At 35.1% G+C, this 16671-nt stretch overlaps 1 protein-coding gene across 4 annotated transcripts in view; it reads right to left on the bottom strand.

Moving 5' to 3' along the window:
• Nucleotides 1–16671, bottom strand: part of nrm (neuromusculin) — a 179384-nt gene that overhangs the window by 3813 nt on the left and 158900 nt on the right. For 2 of the 4 annotated variants that reach the window (XM_018449121.1, XM_018449122.1), the window contains exons 16-18: nucleotides 8433–8554; nucleotides 3725–4315; nucleotides 83–891 (exon numbers count right to left, since the gene is read on the bottom strand). In XM_018449121.1, the coding sequence (XP_018304623.1) occupies nucleotides 85–891; nucleotides 3725–4315; nucleotides 8433–8554 (1520 nt within the window). In that variant the 3' untranslated portion in view covers nucleotides 83–84. Of the gene's footprint in view, nucleotides 1–82; nucleotides 892–3724; nucleotides 4316–8432; nucleotides 8555–9533; nucleotides 9645–11552; nucleotides 11984–16671 lie in introns of all 4 variants that reach the window. The other 2 variants (XM_018449124.1, XM_018449123.1) reach the window with 2 other exon arrangements.

Genomic DNA, 16671 nt, shown 5'->3' with positions numbered 1-16671 from the left:
GCATTCCTCGGAAAAAAAATCACGTTCTTCGAAAGCACATCCGACGTGTCGTTGTGTACCAGCAGGATTCGGGATCACTAACCTTTAGACATCGATCTCCTGACCGACATCCCGGAAGTGAAACTCGGCGTACTGCATTATCGTGGGCGCGGACGGTATGCTGCGGGTGTCGTTGAGTCTCGTCTTCGACGTTTTGTTGCGATTTTTCGCATCACCCGCGTCCGCTGCGAATTGAGGCGTGTTATTGCCGGTGCAGCGATTCGATTGATGCTCCCACGGGGGCTGTTGCTGACGCGCCTTCGTCGCATTTGGTCTGTGATAGTCGGTGGAGCACTCCGTGATGTCATCCTCGTAGTAATGCGGATACGAGATCTTGTACGTCGTCTCGGGCACACCCAGATCCGGGATTTGACGAAAGCTGGTCTCGTAGTTGGGTGTATCGACAAAGGAAGTATTGCTATGTCGTGAAGGAGCGTCTCTGTCCCTTTGACGGTTCTGCTTTGACTTGCTTCGATCGCTCGACATTCGCTCGTGTTTCCGGTACTTCCGATTACGCTCGTTTCGCCGATTCGTCGCGTGTCGACGCGTCGATGATTGTCTCGCGTCAGGATTGCCATAATTCGGCTGCTGCTGCTCCTCATCCTGATGCACCGTAGGCAAGTGATTGCCAGTGGTTGCAGTCTCACGGTGCATCAGGGTGGATGGCCGGCTGTTGTTAGTGTAAACGAGGGAGGTCTGCAGGGGACTAACTATCGAGGAATGGTACAGGCTGCTCGTTAGTGGCAGTGTTAGTTGGTTCGAACTGTTGCTCGGTAAGGGGTAGCTGTACTGCTGCATTTCCTGCCGATGCTGCTGCTGGTAGTGTTCTTTGTAGTTGTATAGGCTGTCGGTCTGTAACAGGCATGGTTAGTAGTTGGAACCAGGCAATTCGGGGACGCGAATGGTTAACGCGACGTAATGTGCATAAGAAGATCGGACAATTGAGACATTACTTCTCGATTTTTTAATATCAGGAAAGAGAGGGACAAGAGTCAATACGTCACACTGCATTTTTCCGTACAGCACAGAAGCTTGCACGATATTGCTAAAATATTTGTAATGTTGCTGCAATATTGCTAGTATGATTTGTGCTATATATTTGGGATATGAGACATATACATTTGCTGTGTAGTTGTATATATCTAAAGTTAAATAGATTCATCAATATATAATACACGTAGTGCACGGTTTTTCATATAGGAAATTCGATGTGTATGTCTTAAGGAAAGTAGAATAGAATTTTCGGCGTTCACGTTTTAAGGCACATCCCATAAAGGATTTATAAATAACTGTTTTTGAATATTCTTTGCACGTTCGATTTTAAAAAATCCTTGTGACGATGTTTATCGAGGTATCTGTATCCGACACAGTGATAATTTTACGTAGGAAATTGAATTTGCAAACGTACCGGTACGTGTCAGGAATAGTAGAACATATAAAAATTTTCTGGCGTTCATATTTTAAGACGTATTCTATAAAGGATTTATAAATTATCGTTCGCATGATAGAGTTTGAATATTTTTCACACGCTCGATTTCCCAAAAATCCTTGTGACGCGGTATGTACGTCCAAGATGGTGACAAAGGAATTGTGTAAGGTTTATGCTGTCGATCGATAAGTGAAGGAAGACATTTCTGTTGCAGAATCGCGGATCTTTTTTATTTTGTAAGTGAAAACGAGGGAACGGACACGTCGTGAAAAGCCTCGAAGTAATATCTCAAGTTTATCGGTTATCGAAACAATAAAGAGCTTGTGTCATTGGTTAAGCGTGTGTGACAGTGGAAACTTACTTGACGCGTGGCCAACATGCACAAGGGCGGTCGCTACATAGATGCCCGAATCCAGCTTAGCAGGGAAAATATGATTTCCGATTATAACTCGGCTTCCAGCAACTCTACCTCCTACTTGCTCGAGAAGCTGCTGTTTTATATCTATTACGGACACGTAAATCGTACTCATGCAGTAGGCGCGAGATGCTAATGTTACTCGGTGTTTAAAAAGGGATGGATTGATGTCTCGGTCGTTGGACGCTGCCGTTTCGATCGTACATGGCAACTTTCGCGATTAGTTACAAATAGTTTAATTAAGAAAGTTACAAGAACAATTACGTTCTCGATGCGAAAATCTGTAAAGTGCTACGATAGTGCTCGTAAAGTCGCTACTGAGTTCATAGCCTCAAGGAATCAGATTACAATTAAAGTGTTGTAATAAAGATACGATCATAAGAAGATATCTGTATAATATATAGAGGAATTTTTTCTATCGTAGACTACATACATAGCTTGGTTACGGTAAAATAAAGTTAGTACTAATATATAACTGGTTATATATTTGCAAAATCTACAGGTTTACATAAAATCCTGACATTCTAAACAATGAATCATAAAATTGTTGCTCAAATTATGTAATTAACTTGTTACTAAAATTATGGAAAATATTATAGGTACGGTCAGAAGCAATGAGGTTGCGACACTTTTTTTCCGATGAGTTTAAGACTACGCGATCAAGTTCAGGATGCGAATCTTTCTCATGTGCAATGAATGAGACATATTTAACTTCATATGATCATATTCATTCATTGCACATGAGAGGGATTCGCATCCTGAACTTGATCGCGTATTTGGAAAAATATATCGGAAAAAAAGTGTCGCAAACCTCATTGCTTCTGACTGTACATTAAAATAGGATACATTAAAAAGATTTTGTTTTCAAATTTGACCGGAGAGCAAGTTAATGTATAAATGAAATAATATTGTTTAAAGATTAATTACAAATTGACTATATATATATATATATCTCTTCTGTGGTTTTAACATTGCTTAATTGGACGGAAATCTTTATCGAATTTTGAATATTTTACTTATAATTAATAAATAGCAAATTATTAATTTTAACAAGCTGTTTTGCGGTTCATCTCAAAATTTCTTTAATTAATTATTAATACCTAATAAACTAACAATGGTTTAAATTATATAGAAGAAAATAATAAATTTTATATTATGTGAATTTTATATCATATGAAAATTGAAGGGAGAAATTGACTTAGAAGCCTGACTAATAAAATTACTCCGTTGTGTCAATTAAACTGTGATTGATACTAATATGAGTTAAATTAACTTAATATATTTCTCGTTCCATTATAGTTCGTATTTCGAGTAAAAATAAAGTTATAAATATATTATATATATATATATATATTCCTTCTAATCATTTTATATATAGTCACATCACGAATTCTGAAATTGTTATTCGACTATAAAGAATATTGTATTGCAACTGCAATACTTGAAATGCAGTATTGAGAAAACCCTATATATGTCAAAACAACTTTTATTAAAGCTTTCAGAAATATTGAATTCAATACATCTTTCCTATACATATCTACATTCTCTATTCAAATCTATTTAAATATTTCTGACCGTAATGGTTCTGGCATGGACGAAAAATATGTATTTAACAGTGTATTTAAAATTATAAATCGATGCGAAATTTCGCAAAGTTTTCTAATCCGATTGGCATGACAAAAGTTACAAGTATTGATAGGTCAGAGAAGAATTACTCGACAATACGAGCCAATAGCGATAGGATCAATCGAGAAACAGTTATCGAGAAATTCGTTTATGGCAACGTCCACGAGGGTCATCGGATGCGGGGGATTCCTATTATAGATCAGTAGTTGACAAACCTTAAGCTTAGGCAACGAAGCGTTTTTCGGCGGAAAAACGGGGGGAGGGACATTTTGGTAGGTGTGTTTGGATGGATCAGTTTTTTTGGACATCCTCGGTGCAGGTACCGGTGGCGTCGTCGGTGACGGCGGTATCGATGGCGCCGATCGGCTCATCAGGCTAATCGATGCCGACGCCTGGCTGAGGGTCAAGGACGGCGTATCCTCCATCGACCGGACGATCGTCGCGATTGTGGTCGTGCTGTCGCTCCTGTGCGGGCACGTCTTATAGATCGGTATCGCATATAGCTCGTACTTCCTGCGGATGTTTTCGTGCCGACGACACAGCCTCAATGAATAGAACTGTTGCGAGTGCTTCTGTTTGCGCCGCCGTGGTTTCAGGGTGTTGTACTTAAGCACTGGGGAATTACTCCTAGGCACGTTGTAAATGTTGTAGTGGGGGCCTAGGTGGCTCATGGTCGACTCATAACCGGAACTGCCATCGCACAGACTGACAGCTCTGCTGGGTGGTCGCGAGGAACACGGCGAGGTCGTGATGGAATGCAACGTGTCATGCAAAGCCGAAACTCGGGCAAACTTAGGAGTAACCAACTAAAACAAAACGCAGCCAGTGGCCATTCGTATGTATGACACAGTCCCTCGGCCTTAGTTTGGTTTATTTATGGTGCTGATTAACGTTCGATTATCACACATCGTCGCTATCGATTGGTCCTTTAACCCCGAGGGTAATGACATTTCGGCGATCACGATAATTTAATTAGCGATAGCGAAGTTGACTTCGTATAGCAGATTGGCTGAAATGTTTCGTCGCCGTAGGATATAAGGAGGCAATCTACGTCAATTTCTGTTGCTATTGGCATTTTGGACGAGCACTACTGATATAGTTACATCGCTTCCTTGTGATAATTAAGAGGAAGTTATTCTAACGTTATATATTTGATAGCGACATTTCGTAGGTTTGCGATTATAACAACATCATGTATCATAATGATACAGATTGACATTGTCGTAAATATATATTGACATTTTTAGAATAAGATTGATATATGATTACTTTTAACATAACTCTCTCCAATTTTTGTTATGCGAGAGAAAAAAAATTTTTGGATTATATTTATATACGAATTATAAAGTTATGACTGAACAGAGGAAGTGTATAATATTATCTATTTTTCTATAACTTTACTTAATAATTTCCAATAGAAATTTTGCTTTCTTGATAAAAAAGTAACAAGTGATTGAAATTTTTCAATAACATTACATTCGAAGTAATTACAGTTAACAGAAATATAACATGGCAATTCTTGGAAAATGGTACGTAATTGCCGATACGTTAGAACATCGACTATCGGCCTGATTATCGAATGGCCTATACCAGCAGCAGTGTTTATTGCCTCTCATTGAATTATACGTTGATTGATTCCGATTGCGCGCCAATTGTGAACACTAGCGAATTGGATAAACCGATTCGGCTAATTTCGCTTGGTGCACTTACCAAAATGAGCTTTGCATTTATGAATGTTTGTTATATCAAACAGTACGTAGATATTTTTGGTTAAATAAAGTTAGTTCAGTACAATTGATAATTATAGAGTCTATTAGAAGTCAAAATTCATAGTTTGATTTTAAATGCAAAAAACGGTTGTGGAAGCTAAAAATTATACATTTACTTGTGACTTGTGACATTTTATTTATTGTTCATTTCATGAATAATACATTCCCAGACAGCATACGATATCCAGTAAACGTCATATGCTGTCTGAATTGATTGGGAAACATAAATTATAGTTACTATTTTTATCGTATTGCTACTCTAATTTAAAAATGATCAAATTTTTAATAGGTTTAGATAAGTCCAATATTTTTCCTCCAATCTATAAAAAATAGCCGCCGTACTGAATTAATTTTATCAAATTTAATAGGGCAGATTGAAACAAATCATCGTAACTTTTTGTAGCAAACATCGAATATTCGGTAAAACACGGTGAAACTCATTATATTCTCGAATGAAGAGTTCAAGTGGCGCCAACGTTATTTTTTTCATTAAATGCTGACAACGAACGTTAATCGGCACAGAACCGTATATACTATCAATTTCGATGAAAATAAAATCACGCGGTCATTCGTGTAGTTTTATCGTAAAATACAAATTATTGGAAACACATTGCAACAATCGGTTCTTCTAGAAAATGTTAGTGCACGAATAAGATAAAAAAAAGCGTACAGTGAATTTATTTCTGCCAAAGTAGCAATACTCGTTACACTCGCACAGCACTGAATTACCTGTTCACCACGATGCTTTTTTTCCGCTATATTGATTGGGCTATGAGACTTCCTATAGCTAATAAAAGTATCTGGGAATTCGCAAAAAATGTATCGAGGCAACGCAAAGAATTAATAACATAGCCACTTACTTGCTAAGAATTAATATAATTTCGTTTACTTCTCATTGGCAAATTATCCTCGCAATTTTATCAAACTGTTAAATTATCGTTTTGCAATTATCTGTAAGACAATCGACAGAATGTTATTGCACAATTTACGGATATTGCACGAAATTATGTAATAAGCAGTAAATAAAGGCAGCCAGTGCGAAGTGCAAAATATTTGAGTAATTAATAAAAATTATGTAAAAGTTAGAGGAAAAAAACATAAACTGATCATTGCGTTAACGTAATACATTTCATAAAAGCATGTATTATATGTTCATTTTAATAAAAATATTCTGGTTTTGACCCGTAGTTATTTTGTTGCGTGCAGAGCATCATAAAGTTTCACACGAATAAAACGTTTTGATGATGTACCGAATGAATCAACGTGTCACTCGACATGCATTTCAGCAACATCGGTTTTGTACGATTATTGCTAAAGCGGTGCGATTTCGAATCTCAAATTTGCAACTAGATTGACGAGCAACGATTGTATGTTTATTATTGCAAGATAATAACGGTAAATTGTCAGTCATCATTATTTCTTTTCATCAATCTATTTCAATATGAATATGATATAGTTTTACGTACATAAACATGTCTACAGAAATTTAAAATTTTTTAAATGTATGAACACAGATATCGATTTCGTATTATTATCATCATCGGTAAATCCGTGTACAAAGAATTGATAACGTTCGTCGGATTGACGTTACGAGAAGTAGGTATTATATATAAGCATATATATATTATATATATATACATAGGTATATATATATAATATTCTTTATAGAATATTCGACGATTCAAGAGAACGATAGATTTACGCGTTCAATTGGAACGCGATGCATTGAGGTTGCTTGAGACGATTAAAATTTGCATCGCAAAGATCTATACGATGTATAGTTTGTAAGGCAGAAGAGGCTTACGTTAGATAATAATAGCTCATGTGATACGTATATCGCGAGTATTTCAATACAGTAAAATAAAATGCTTTCTCTCGTATTTTACATAATATTTTTTTTACATAGGACGGTTGGAAATTCGCGTCTATGTTTTAGCTATTAGATATTTCATTGTATAATCGCTTCATGTGCATAATCTGCAGATGACTTGTCGTAAAGTCTATTATCTCGAAAGATTTCACTTTGACTCTTCTGGCATGTAAAAGACTTAATTTCAACTCTAATTATTCAAATGCAAACAGAAAAGGAAGTCAGTTGTGAAATTAATTATTTAAACGTCTGCTCGGCGAATCAATTAACCGCGATAATAGGAGGCAACGGAAATGAGTGGGTACGCTCTTAAAATGGGCGGGAAGGGGGGAGAAAGGGATGATGAATGCATTCGCGCGGTAGGACAATTCGATAAGACAGGTGAATATCATCAGCTCGAGAAACCAGTTATGGTTTCTTAATTGCAAAATGATGAGTCGAAAAGTTACCGAGAAGTAATATTATATTATATCCATTATAAGGGTTGAAAGGGTATTCGGTAGCTGAATTCGGTAACTCTTACAAAGTGAAGCACTAGCAATACGGAGGAACTGTATATGTCGAAGTAACGAAGCACTCCTAAGTGCCGAGGGTCTTCGAAAGGGTTGTACGGTTGAAGGGTCGTACTAATATCTACCCTCTTGGCCTTCCATCGCATTTCACTTGCTATCACTTCTTGAACGTATTTGATCAGAAAGGGATACCCCGTTAATCGACGAACTGTTCATGAAACTTGGTTGGCTAACTGGTGGAAATGCATCGAGAGAATGTCGATCCTTTTAGGTCGATCTTGTGCAATATGATTCTCTTGAATTGTGCTGTTCCTCCAGTATTATTCGAGCCGAAAATCAAAGAACAATAGTATCAACTGAATATTGAAGATGCTCAAGTAACACACAGCACTTACAAAGCGTTAACAATTAAAGCGCTAAAAAAGCGCATATCACTTTTTTAGCGCTTATCACTTTTTTAGCGCATATCACTTTTTTTTAGCGCTTTGCAAGCGCTGCTGTGCTATTTGAGTGGTATTCTTAATTTGAAATATTTTTTACGTTTTAATTTAAAGAATTATATTTTATATATATATATATATATATATCTCTCTCACAATCTCCCTTCCTTTCTTTAGTTTTAATATCTATATACATTGATTTTTTGCGACTGACACATTTGCTGTTATTATTTTTTTCGACAATCGCGATAATATACGAGTTGCAAATTGAGTCTAGCTCATGCGATTTGAAAAATTTTGTTGTTTTTTTATCGAATGATCATTATACTAACCTTGTTAGGTGGCGTTTGGATCCCGTGGAAAGGTAAATTTTCGTAGAACGTCTTTGTCCCGGAATCGGGAAGAACTTCCGACACGCTGTTCACATGATTGTTATTCGCGGCTTGATTGGGATCTGCAATTGCAAAAAGAGAATATTAATAACATTGTATAAATTATCGTGAGGTAAAATGTTGACGACTGTGGTAAACCCGACGATCCATAGGAACTGTGTTCCACCAACACATTTCGACTTAATCCAATAAAATGATGAACTTTTATTAGTAAAAAAAGGTGTAAAAGATAGAACACTGTAACGCGCGAGATAAAGCCCCAAACAAGATTGCAGTTCCGATTTGAATTTCAAAATATAAATATGAGATTAACAAAGTCTAGGCAATATATCATTTGTAATTGCTATAGTATCATAATTCTGAATTTTTGAAATATGCAGTTTATTTTTAGGATTTTAATTTATATATTTCTATTTTTTTTTATTAAATACTATGGTCATGACATTTATCTGAATTATCGACACGTAGTAGAATAGTATCGTGTAATAATTAATAAGTGTTATTACGAAAATCTTCAAAGAGATTTTTCTGTTGCGCACGAGAAGAGAATATATATTATACATAGGTATAATAATAATATGGAAAAGAGATCGAGAATAATATCGCGATGAACATACCACAGAAGGAACGCGCGGAATTATAGCTATGGTATACATCAAAAAATCGATAAGATCTGTGATTAATAGTTGTTGTGTGATAAGTGAATTTATGTGGCCGATTGCTGTGTATATTTTATGCGGAACTATGAATTCTTGCGTGCGGCATGTGTGTTATCACCTATAGCTAAATATTTCTCTATTGCGTACACTAACGACTGCGGCATTCGCACGTATGTTTTGTATGAGAGTTATCTCTGTTTTCTGTATATCTTTTTTGCCCGATGATGAATATGTATTCGCGTGTACAGCCATAAAGTAACACATATTTTTTAGAAAAGAAATCTGCGAAAAAGGGAAAGGTTGGGGAAGGTTTTAAGTCAAAGCATACGAGCAAATAAAGTTGCAAGCATGCATGTTGTATAAAAATTTTCTTTATACGTACCTGCTCCAGGTTTTTTTCGCTTACGAGATATATTACCACGATTTGGCTCATAGGATGGTTCCACGCTGTGCAATGTCCGCTGCCGCGGCACAATTCTCTTGTAAGTCACAGCTAAGGAACACATAATCAACAACAAGCGATATCATAAACACATAAAGCCTCTCATGCGACAACTTAAGCAAACGTAATGACCACGAATATTAATGAATAGATTAAGAATAAATGAAATGAATGTTCACATTAAATTTTAAAATCGTCAAGAAGCAATCATTGATAAAAAGGCTAAAATGACACTTAAATTATATAATGCTCTTGAAATTAATTTGTTTCCCTTATTATTTAAGATATAATATTTGATATATATATAAAAGTTGTAAATTATGCACATCTAAGAAATGTATAGAGACATTTATTTTTATAACTTTAATTTATAATTTCTCTTTTTAGAACAATTGTCTTTTTAGAATTATTAAATAAATAATTAAATTTTTTGCGATTACATTATCAATAAAATTCAAAGACACGAGAAAGTTATATAAATAGCTGTTTTTAAAGCACATGAAAATGACAAATTATTTTAATGTTTATATCCATATGGATATATGCTAAAATATTTTTCATATTTAGAAAGTAAACGTAGAAGCTTAAAAATATGTCACTGAACACATTATTGATATTTCTGCGCTAATGGAAAGTACGTGAGCATACATTTTGCATTAAATTGTTAAAAGTATAAGTGAATTTAATGTGTTTTTTTTTGGATTAATATCTATTTTTTAACCTAGTAGATTCAATTTTAACATGCATAATGTATTAAAATTTTGTTTTCGAATATTTCATTTGTTATATTTTTATTTGATTTCATAATATTTTTTCTCAATTTTTATTTGTAGACTAAGTAACAGTAAGCTTATGAATTAGCATCGAGGTACACTAAGGTTGAACATAAAGTTCCTGCCGGCATCAGTGTGGAAAAGTTAAAGGGTTAATTACATGCTACATACGCAGCTGTATGCTTAATGAGGCTTCAAAGTCGTTTGCAAAGTATGCAAAAACACGCACCACGTATTTTCTAGTAACACAGATATTTTCATTAACTGAAATGTTAACATAATGTTAACGTAAAATCGCGTAAAAAGTTGTGAAGGAAAAGTCACAGGAAATGATGAAACAATAACGTCTACTGTCTACTATTATCTGTGACGACAGATGAAGGGGAAAAAACCTGTATGTAGGCTTTAAATTCTTAGTTGTTGCGTATTCACATATACGGTCTTAATAGAAAGTAACGCGGAATGAAGTTCAATTAATGCGCAGTGAAATTGATACTCTTGAAGTATTGGCAAGACATAATTAGATAAAATCGTTCATACATATAAGGTCTGTTTTTTGTGGCTGAACTAGTGTGCACTTTTGGAACTTAAAGTGAGATAGGCAAATATGTTTGATATTTGTCGAAAGCGAGAAAGAAAGTTCTAGTCTAGTATCTATCTAGCAAGAAAGAGAGTTCTGTAGTCTAGTGTAGTCTAGTGTCTATTTATAATATATATAACGAAAATAAAAATATTGATAAAATATTTGTAAAATTGACAATGCAGCCATTAAGTCTCGAAAGCGTCATTATTTTTTTATATGAAAAGATGGAACGATCATTTTTAATAGCTTACTGGATGATACTAGCAGTGAACGCGGACAGAACGTAGATCAAAGGTATATTTGATTGACTTTTGATAAGGAAGAGTCGTTTAACCCATTTGCATTCACAAATATTTGCATCTCTTAGTATGAAGCCTTATATTTAACTCACATTGCCATAAACGTATCATATAATCTTTATAATTAAAAATGATATTTAAATAGCTCACATTTAAAAAGCTTTAAGGTATCAACTTATAGAGTTTTGTGCACAGTCGACGGCTTTCAAGCAAGCAAGTAACTGCAAATACAAACGGGTTAACGTAGGATGACACCTGGTAAAGTCATGAGTAAATAGCTCAACTCCTTTCCTATTGCTCTTACCTGTCTTTTCTCTGGATATACCGGGTAGGGTGGCTTGCTCTTTGAGCTGTACGCCAAACATAGCTTTTATCTTGTTAGCCCGGGCAAGCATACCGTCCTCGTTCAGACTGGTCATGCTGGCTGTCCTCTGCGCGGTTTGATCTTTCCTACCGCGGCGGAATACCGCCCGAGCTGGGTTACGGCCAATCGACGACAACGACGTTTCGTCGAGGAACCTCTGTCTGAGCGATTCGTCATTATGTTTGCCCTCCAGCTCATTTTGTAGATTAGCCTCGTTCGCACGAACGCTCAGACCGGATCGCAGACTGTGAGTTCGATTGATGTGCACTAGTACACCCGGCTTCAAGGGCCATCTCGGTGCCGGTGTCGGCTGTGCCGGGCTTTGAACCGAGTGCGAGGATACCGTTGGACTGGGCGGTCCACCGTCTGGACTATATAACGATTGAGGTCATATAAAGTAATTGAGCCAGACGGGTAAATGGGACGACGCAATGAGTTCTTGGTGATAAAATTAGAGAATAAATGGATATCCATTATAGTCGACCTTATAATGATAAATGAGACACCCATTATAGCGTTGATCTCAGAAGGCTTCAAAATAGGTGCAATGTCTAAAATTGGATGCTCAGAAGAAGGGAACCATCCGTATATTTTCATGATTTCATAAATGCAAATTATGCAGGTCATATTAAAGTTGTTACATCTTCTCGAAGAAAATTAAATTCATGCTTTTGCGTTAAAAATTTCTCTTCGGTTGGAAGTTGAGTATTTACTTAATAGCAACATGAAAATAATAGTTTCGTTAAAGTATCTAAAAATTTAGCTACAGTGTGACTATTAGGATTATGTTGAAAAAAAGAATGTTATATTTTTTCTCCTCCGTTTCGACGATTGTTTTTTTGGATCGAGCATGAGATTCGTTAATTTCATTTAAACGTTGTACAATTCAGTTTTTGAATATCAGCATAAATACATTAGCTCGGAAAAAAAGGTTTCAAAAATAAAAAATTTCAAATATCTGAACTTAATTAAAAAAACGATCGTTAAAATGGAGGCGGAAAAATATAATGGTTTACTTTCAACACAATCCTAATAGTCACCTGGATACAAATCTAAAAATATTTTTGTTAGACCATCAAAATAGTTATGTAGGAAGCTCAAACTGGTTGTTAAAATGCCAAAATTTTTCGCAGTACTGTTCATTATGTTTGAGTTTTCTATTTAACTATTTTAACAGTTCAATAAAATTATTTTTAGATCTGTATAATAATTAGATCTGATAATTAATCTGTATCTAATTAAATTTTTCGATATTTCAGTAAAATTGTTTTTCTTTCCGTGCATTGGGAAATCTTTGAGAAATGACATCTGCTAAATTTACCATTAGAAAATCATTGTGTTGTCCCATTTATTCAAGTATCTCAATTACTCCACTTGACCCGAGAGTTGTCGAGTGAAGTTGTCTGCCGCACGAGCGGGAGAGATGAAAGATCAAATAAGCGAAGAGTGGATAGAAAGATAAATCAGTTGCCAAGTGGTCAAGCTTGTTGCATTTGGCAAGATAATGAATAATGTTCTTTTAACAATTTTTGGAACAAGTGTATCTTTTTGTATTCTAAAAAAATGCCACAAAGTTTTGATAAATGAGCGTATATTTTTTTATGTTAGAATAATCTATCCATGAAATACAATTTTTCTCTAAGTGTCTTGGTAATATTTTATTTTCAAGAAACAATATCACGTTCTTACATTCAGTTATCATATATCCTGAATTACATTATCTGAATAAGAACATTGCGTGGCATGTCGTGTCTCCGACGGGATCAGAAGACCTAAAGACGGAAATAAATCTCGCTGCTGGAGAAACCTCTACCATAGTTCTACAAGACCGTTTGTCTTTCTTTTCCACTCGCAAAATAAGAAAATTCTGACAAAGCAGACACTTGATCGATATTGAATCCTTATGAATAAATTTATCCCCGTTAAAATAAGCTTCGGTGATTAAGCGAAAGTTTATTTACGTAAATCTGGAAAATAAAAGATATGATTCTAATGGATTGTATCTTCTTGTACACGCTTTAGATATTGCGTGTGTAATAAGCCCGGAATATAATTAGTGTAATCAAGCTAGTTATACTAATTGTGCTATAAGAACCGTGGTATAACAATACGCTTTTAATCCGATTATAAATTCTCTTGAATAAATTAGGATGATCTTTGCGGTAAATCTCTGCGCTAAATTTCGTGAATGTCGTTAAAAAGTTAACTAGTATTAAACGGGAAAAATTGCAGAAATTTTATTGAAAATTATACAATTATAAAGAGCATGAATATTTCTGCATTGAAAGAAAAGTTTTTGATATTTGTACTATAATTGTACGATAAAATAATTATGACTAGGAGCTTTATTTTTATAGTTGTTACTGCTGTAATGTTAGTAAAAATAGTTATTTTTTAATTCTATATATCGAAAAAAATGTATGACTGGTTCTCGAAAATGATTATAATATTTTATAATCATTTTCTATATCGATAGTTAACACAGCTATAAAAATGACGCTAATAATTATTTTATCTTACAAATTATAATTACAAATACCAAAGACTTTTTTCTCTTAGAATGTATATAGAGTATTCCGAAAGATTATAATTACCTCTCATAATCTTTACGAAATGTAAAATTAGTAAAGAAAAAACTGGTGCGACTTTTGAAATCGAATTGCTATTGGAATTGCATACGTGAACTTTAGCACGCGAAATTTCGGAACGACGCAAAATAAAATTCTCAAGGGAATGGTAGAAAAATGTCGTCGAGAATACAGGTCGGGAAAGCGTTGTCGAGTATCGCCGTCAAGCGCGCGTAAGGTATAAAAGATTGCATCGCGGGAAACTGCGATTGCTCTGGCACGATTCGTCGTACAACATTTTCCATTCGGTATATTTCCCGCCAGTGACGTAGCCAAGGTTTACGAAGTCTTTCGGCAGATGAACTTAAAGAGAAGGCCCTTCACTATTCATTTTGTACAGTGCCGATCTCTGTCATTATTATTTCCTGTATCTTTTTAGTGCTTTTGTGTCTCATTTTTCTTGTCATTTTATACTTTATTTCTTACTTATTTTTTCTTTTTCCTTTTCTTTTTCTTTCTTTGTTCTTCTGCTCTCCTTTACCTTATTTTTTATTTTTCTTTATCTCTGTCTCTTTTTATTTTTTTCCTCTTTTCGTTTTGGAACCTTTGGTTACGCCTTTGCTCTTCGCTCGCCGTTTTGAAGATTTTCCAGCATTTTACAGTTTTATTGCAGACCTCCCGTTTAAAGGTTGTCGCAACGCTGTGTTACATCGCTCGTAGATCGAACTTCTCTCAATGGACGATAATTATCGATGTGCACGGCGTGCTCGTGCCTGTATTTGAACTAATTTAATGACTCGTATCCGCTAAATCAGATCGGTCTGGGAGACCTTTAAGTTTGTCTAAAATAAAATAATTTGTCGAATGCGGATGGCATGCGATAGTGACATATCTTCCGAGATTCGGTGCACGTGTTTCAAATTCACTGATATGAGTGCGGTAATCCAACAAAAGGGACTTATCGCGATGTCATATGTGAGCATATTTCTTGTTCGATTTATCACAGAGCAATGACAAATGATTGGCAGGGGAAGAAGTTACGATGTGATTGCGAAATTGCGCATTTCCAGAGATCGGCCGATACTAAAGAGGGAGGGTATATGTATGCATACGTTAAGCCATGAAATTGAGCTAATTCAGAAAATGGTACAATTATCGTTCGCTCGTTATGTGAAATAGAGTACGCGTGCAGTAGTTTGATGTTCGCTCCGTTTACGCAGTCGTATAATTTAACATGTGCAGACTCAATTGTAACATGATATTATCAATACGAACTAGAAATTAAATACCTATACCGGTCGAAGCTGGATCTTTAATTCTTTTAAATAATTCAATGTGAATTATATACACATGCATATATACCATATTTGTAGTCATTCAAACTGCATGCCGAATTGATTTTCCGGACTTATAAATGCAATTAAACTATTATAATAATATCACAAATTAAATTAAATTGAGAAGCAATTTTTAATAATTTGATGCTCAATCAGGCATTAGAAAGATGTTAATGTGCCGAAAAAACTGTAAATAAATTTAAAGATCCAGCTTCCACCGGTATAGGCATTTAATTTCTAGTTCGTATTGATTGTGTTCTCACATGTACGGTTTAAAATGAAATTCTTATTATGATATTATCAATTTTATCTAATAGATATTCAAAATACATCTTCATATAAATATTTTCCAATAAAAAGCAATAATTTGAAATATGCAGAAAATCAATCTTTTTTTCCAGAAGCGTCTTATTATTGTCGAAGTCTATTCAATAATTACGATCATTATTTCAACAAAATTTTAACTATTTTCCAACAATTTTCATTGTGCATTTTTTCAAGATTCAATATCGAACAATCGTTTACGCTAATAGTATCAAAGAAGATTTACCCCGTATAGCTTACTACCTTTTATGCTCGTGCAATTGTGATTTACTGTGAACAGATTTTTCTCCTGTGTCCTTAAATGCCATGCAGGAATGAGTGCATCGTTCTACGTCCTGTTTAAAGCCAGGGAAACAATTTGTATAGTGCAGTCCCTTTTGTTATTGCGAGTCACGCGACATTGCTTCGTTACGCGAAGAATAGATATGATTGTTGAATAATGTTGTATTCGGTACTTCAACAATAAAACATCACCGATGCGTCGTAGCCAGTTGTAGTGGTAGAATAAACACGTACGTGTTGTTTTATTGAACAATTTTTCACGCGGCAACGTTATTTTTTTAAATGAAGCTGGGACTTTTCGCCTGGGAGGCATAAGACCGGAAGGGACATACATGTTTATTGTGGACACTGCGTCCGGTCCGTTGTGCACTTGTTACAAACAATTCCTTGTAAACTTTCACAGAAATAAAACAATACTTCGTGTAAAATCGACATCGATAAGAGAAAGGGCTAAATTAAATAACTCGGTGCTTGCATAATAAGGCGCGTCGTCATAATTATTATTAAAAAGGTTGCGCATGCGGTGACAGACCTGCAATAGTGAGAAAA

This window comes from Mycetomoellerius zeteki, unplaced genomic scaffold (genome assembly GCF_001594055.1).
Source record: "Mycetomoellerius zeteki isolate Tzet28-1 unplaced genomic scaffold, Tzet1.0 scaffold232, whole genome shotgun sequence".
NCBI lineage: Eukaryota > Metazoa > Arthropoda > Insecta > Hymenoptera > Formicidae > Mycetomoellerius > Mycetomoellerius zeteki.
Note: the sequence above shows the minus strand (reverse complement) of the source record. Positions and strands in the feature narration are given on the sequence as shown.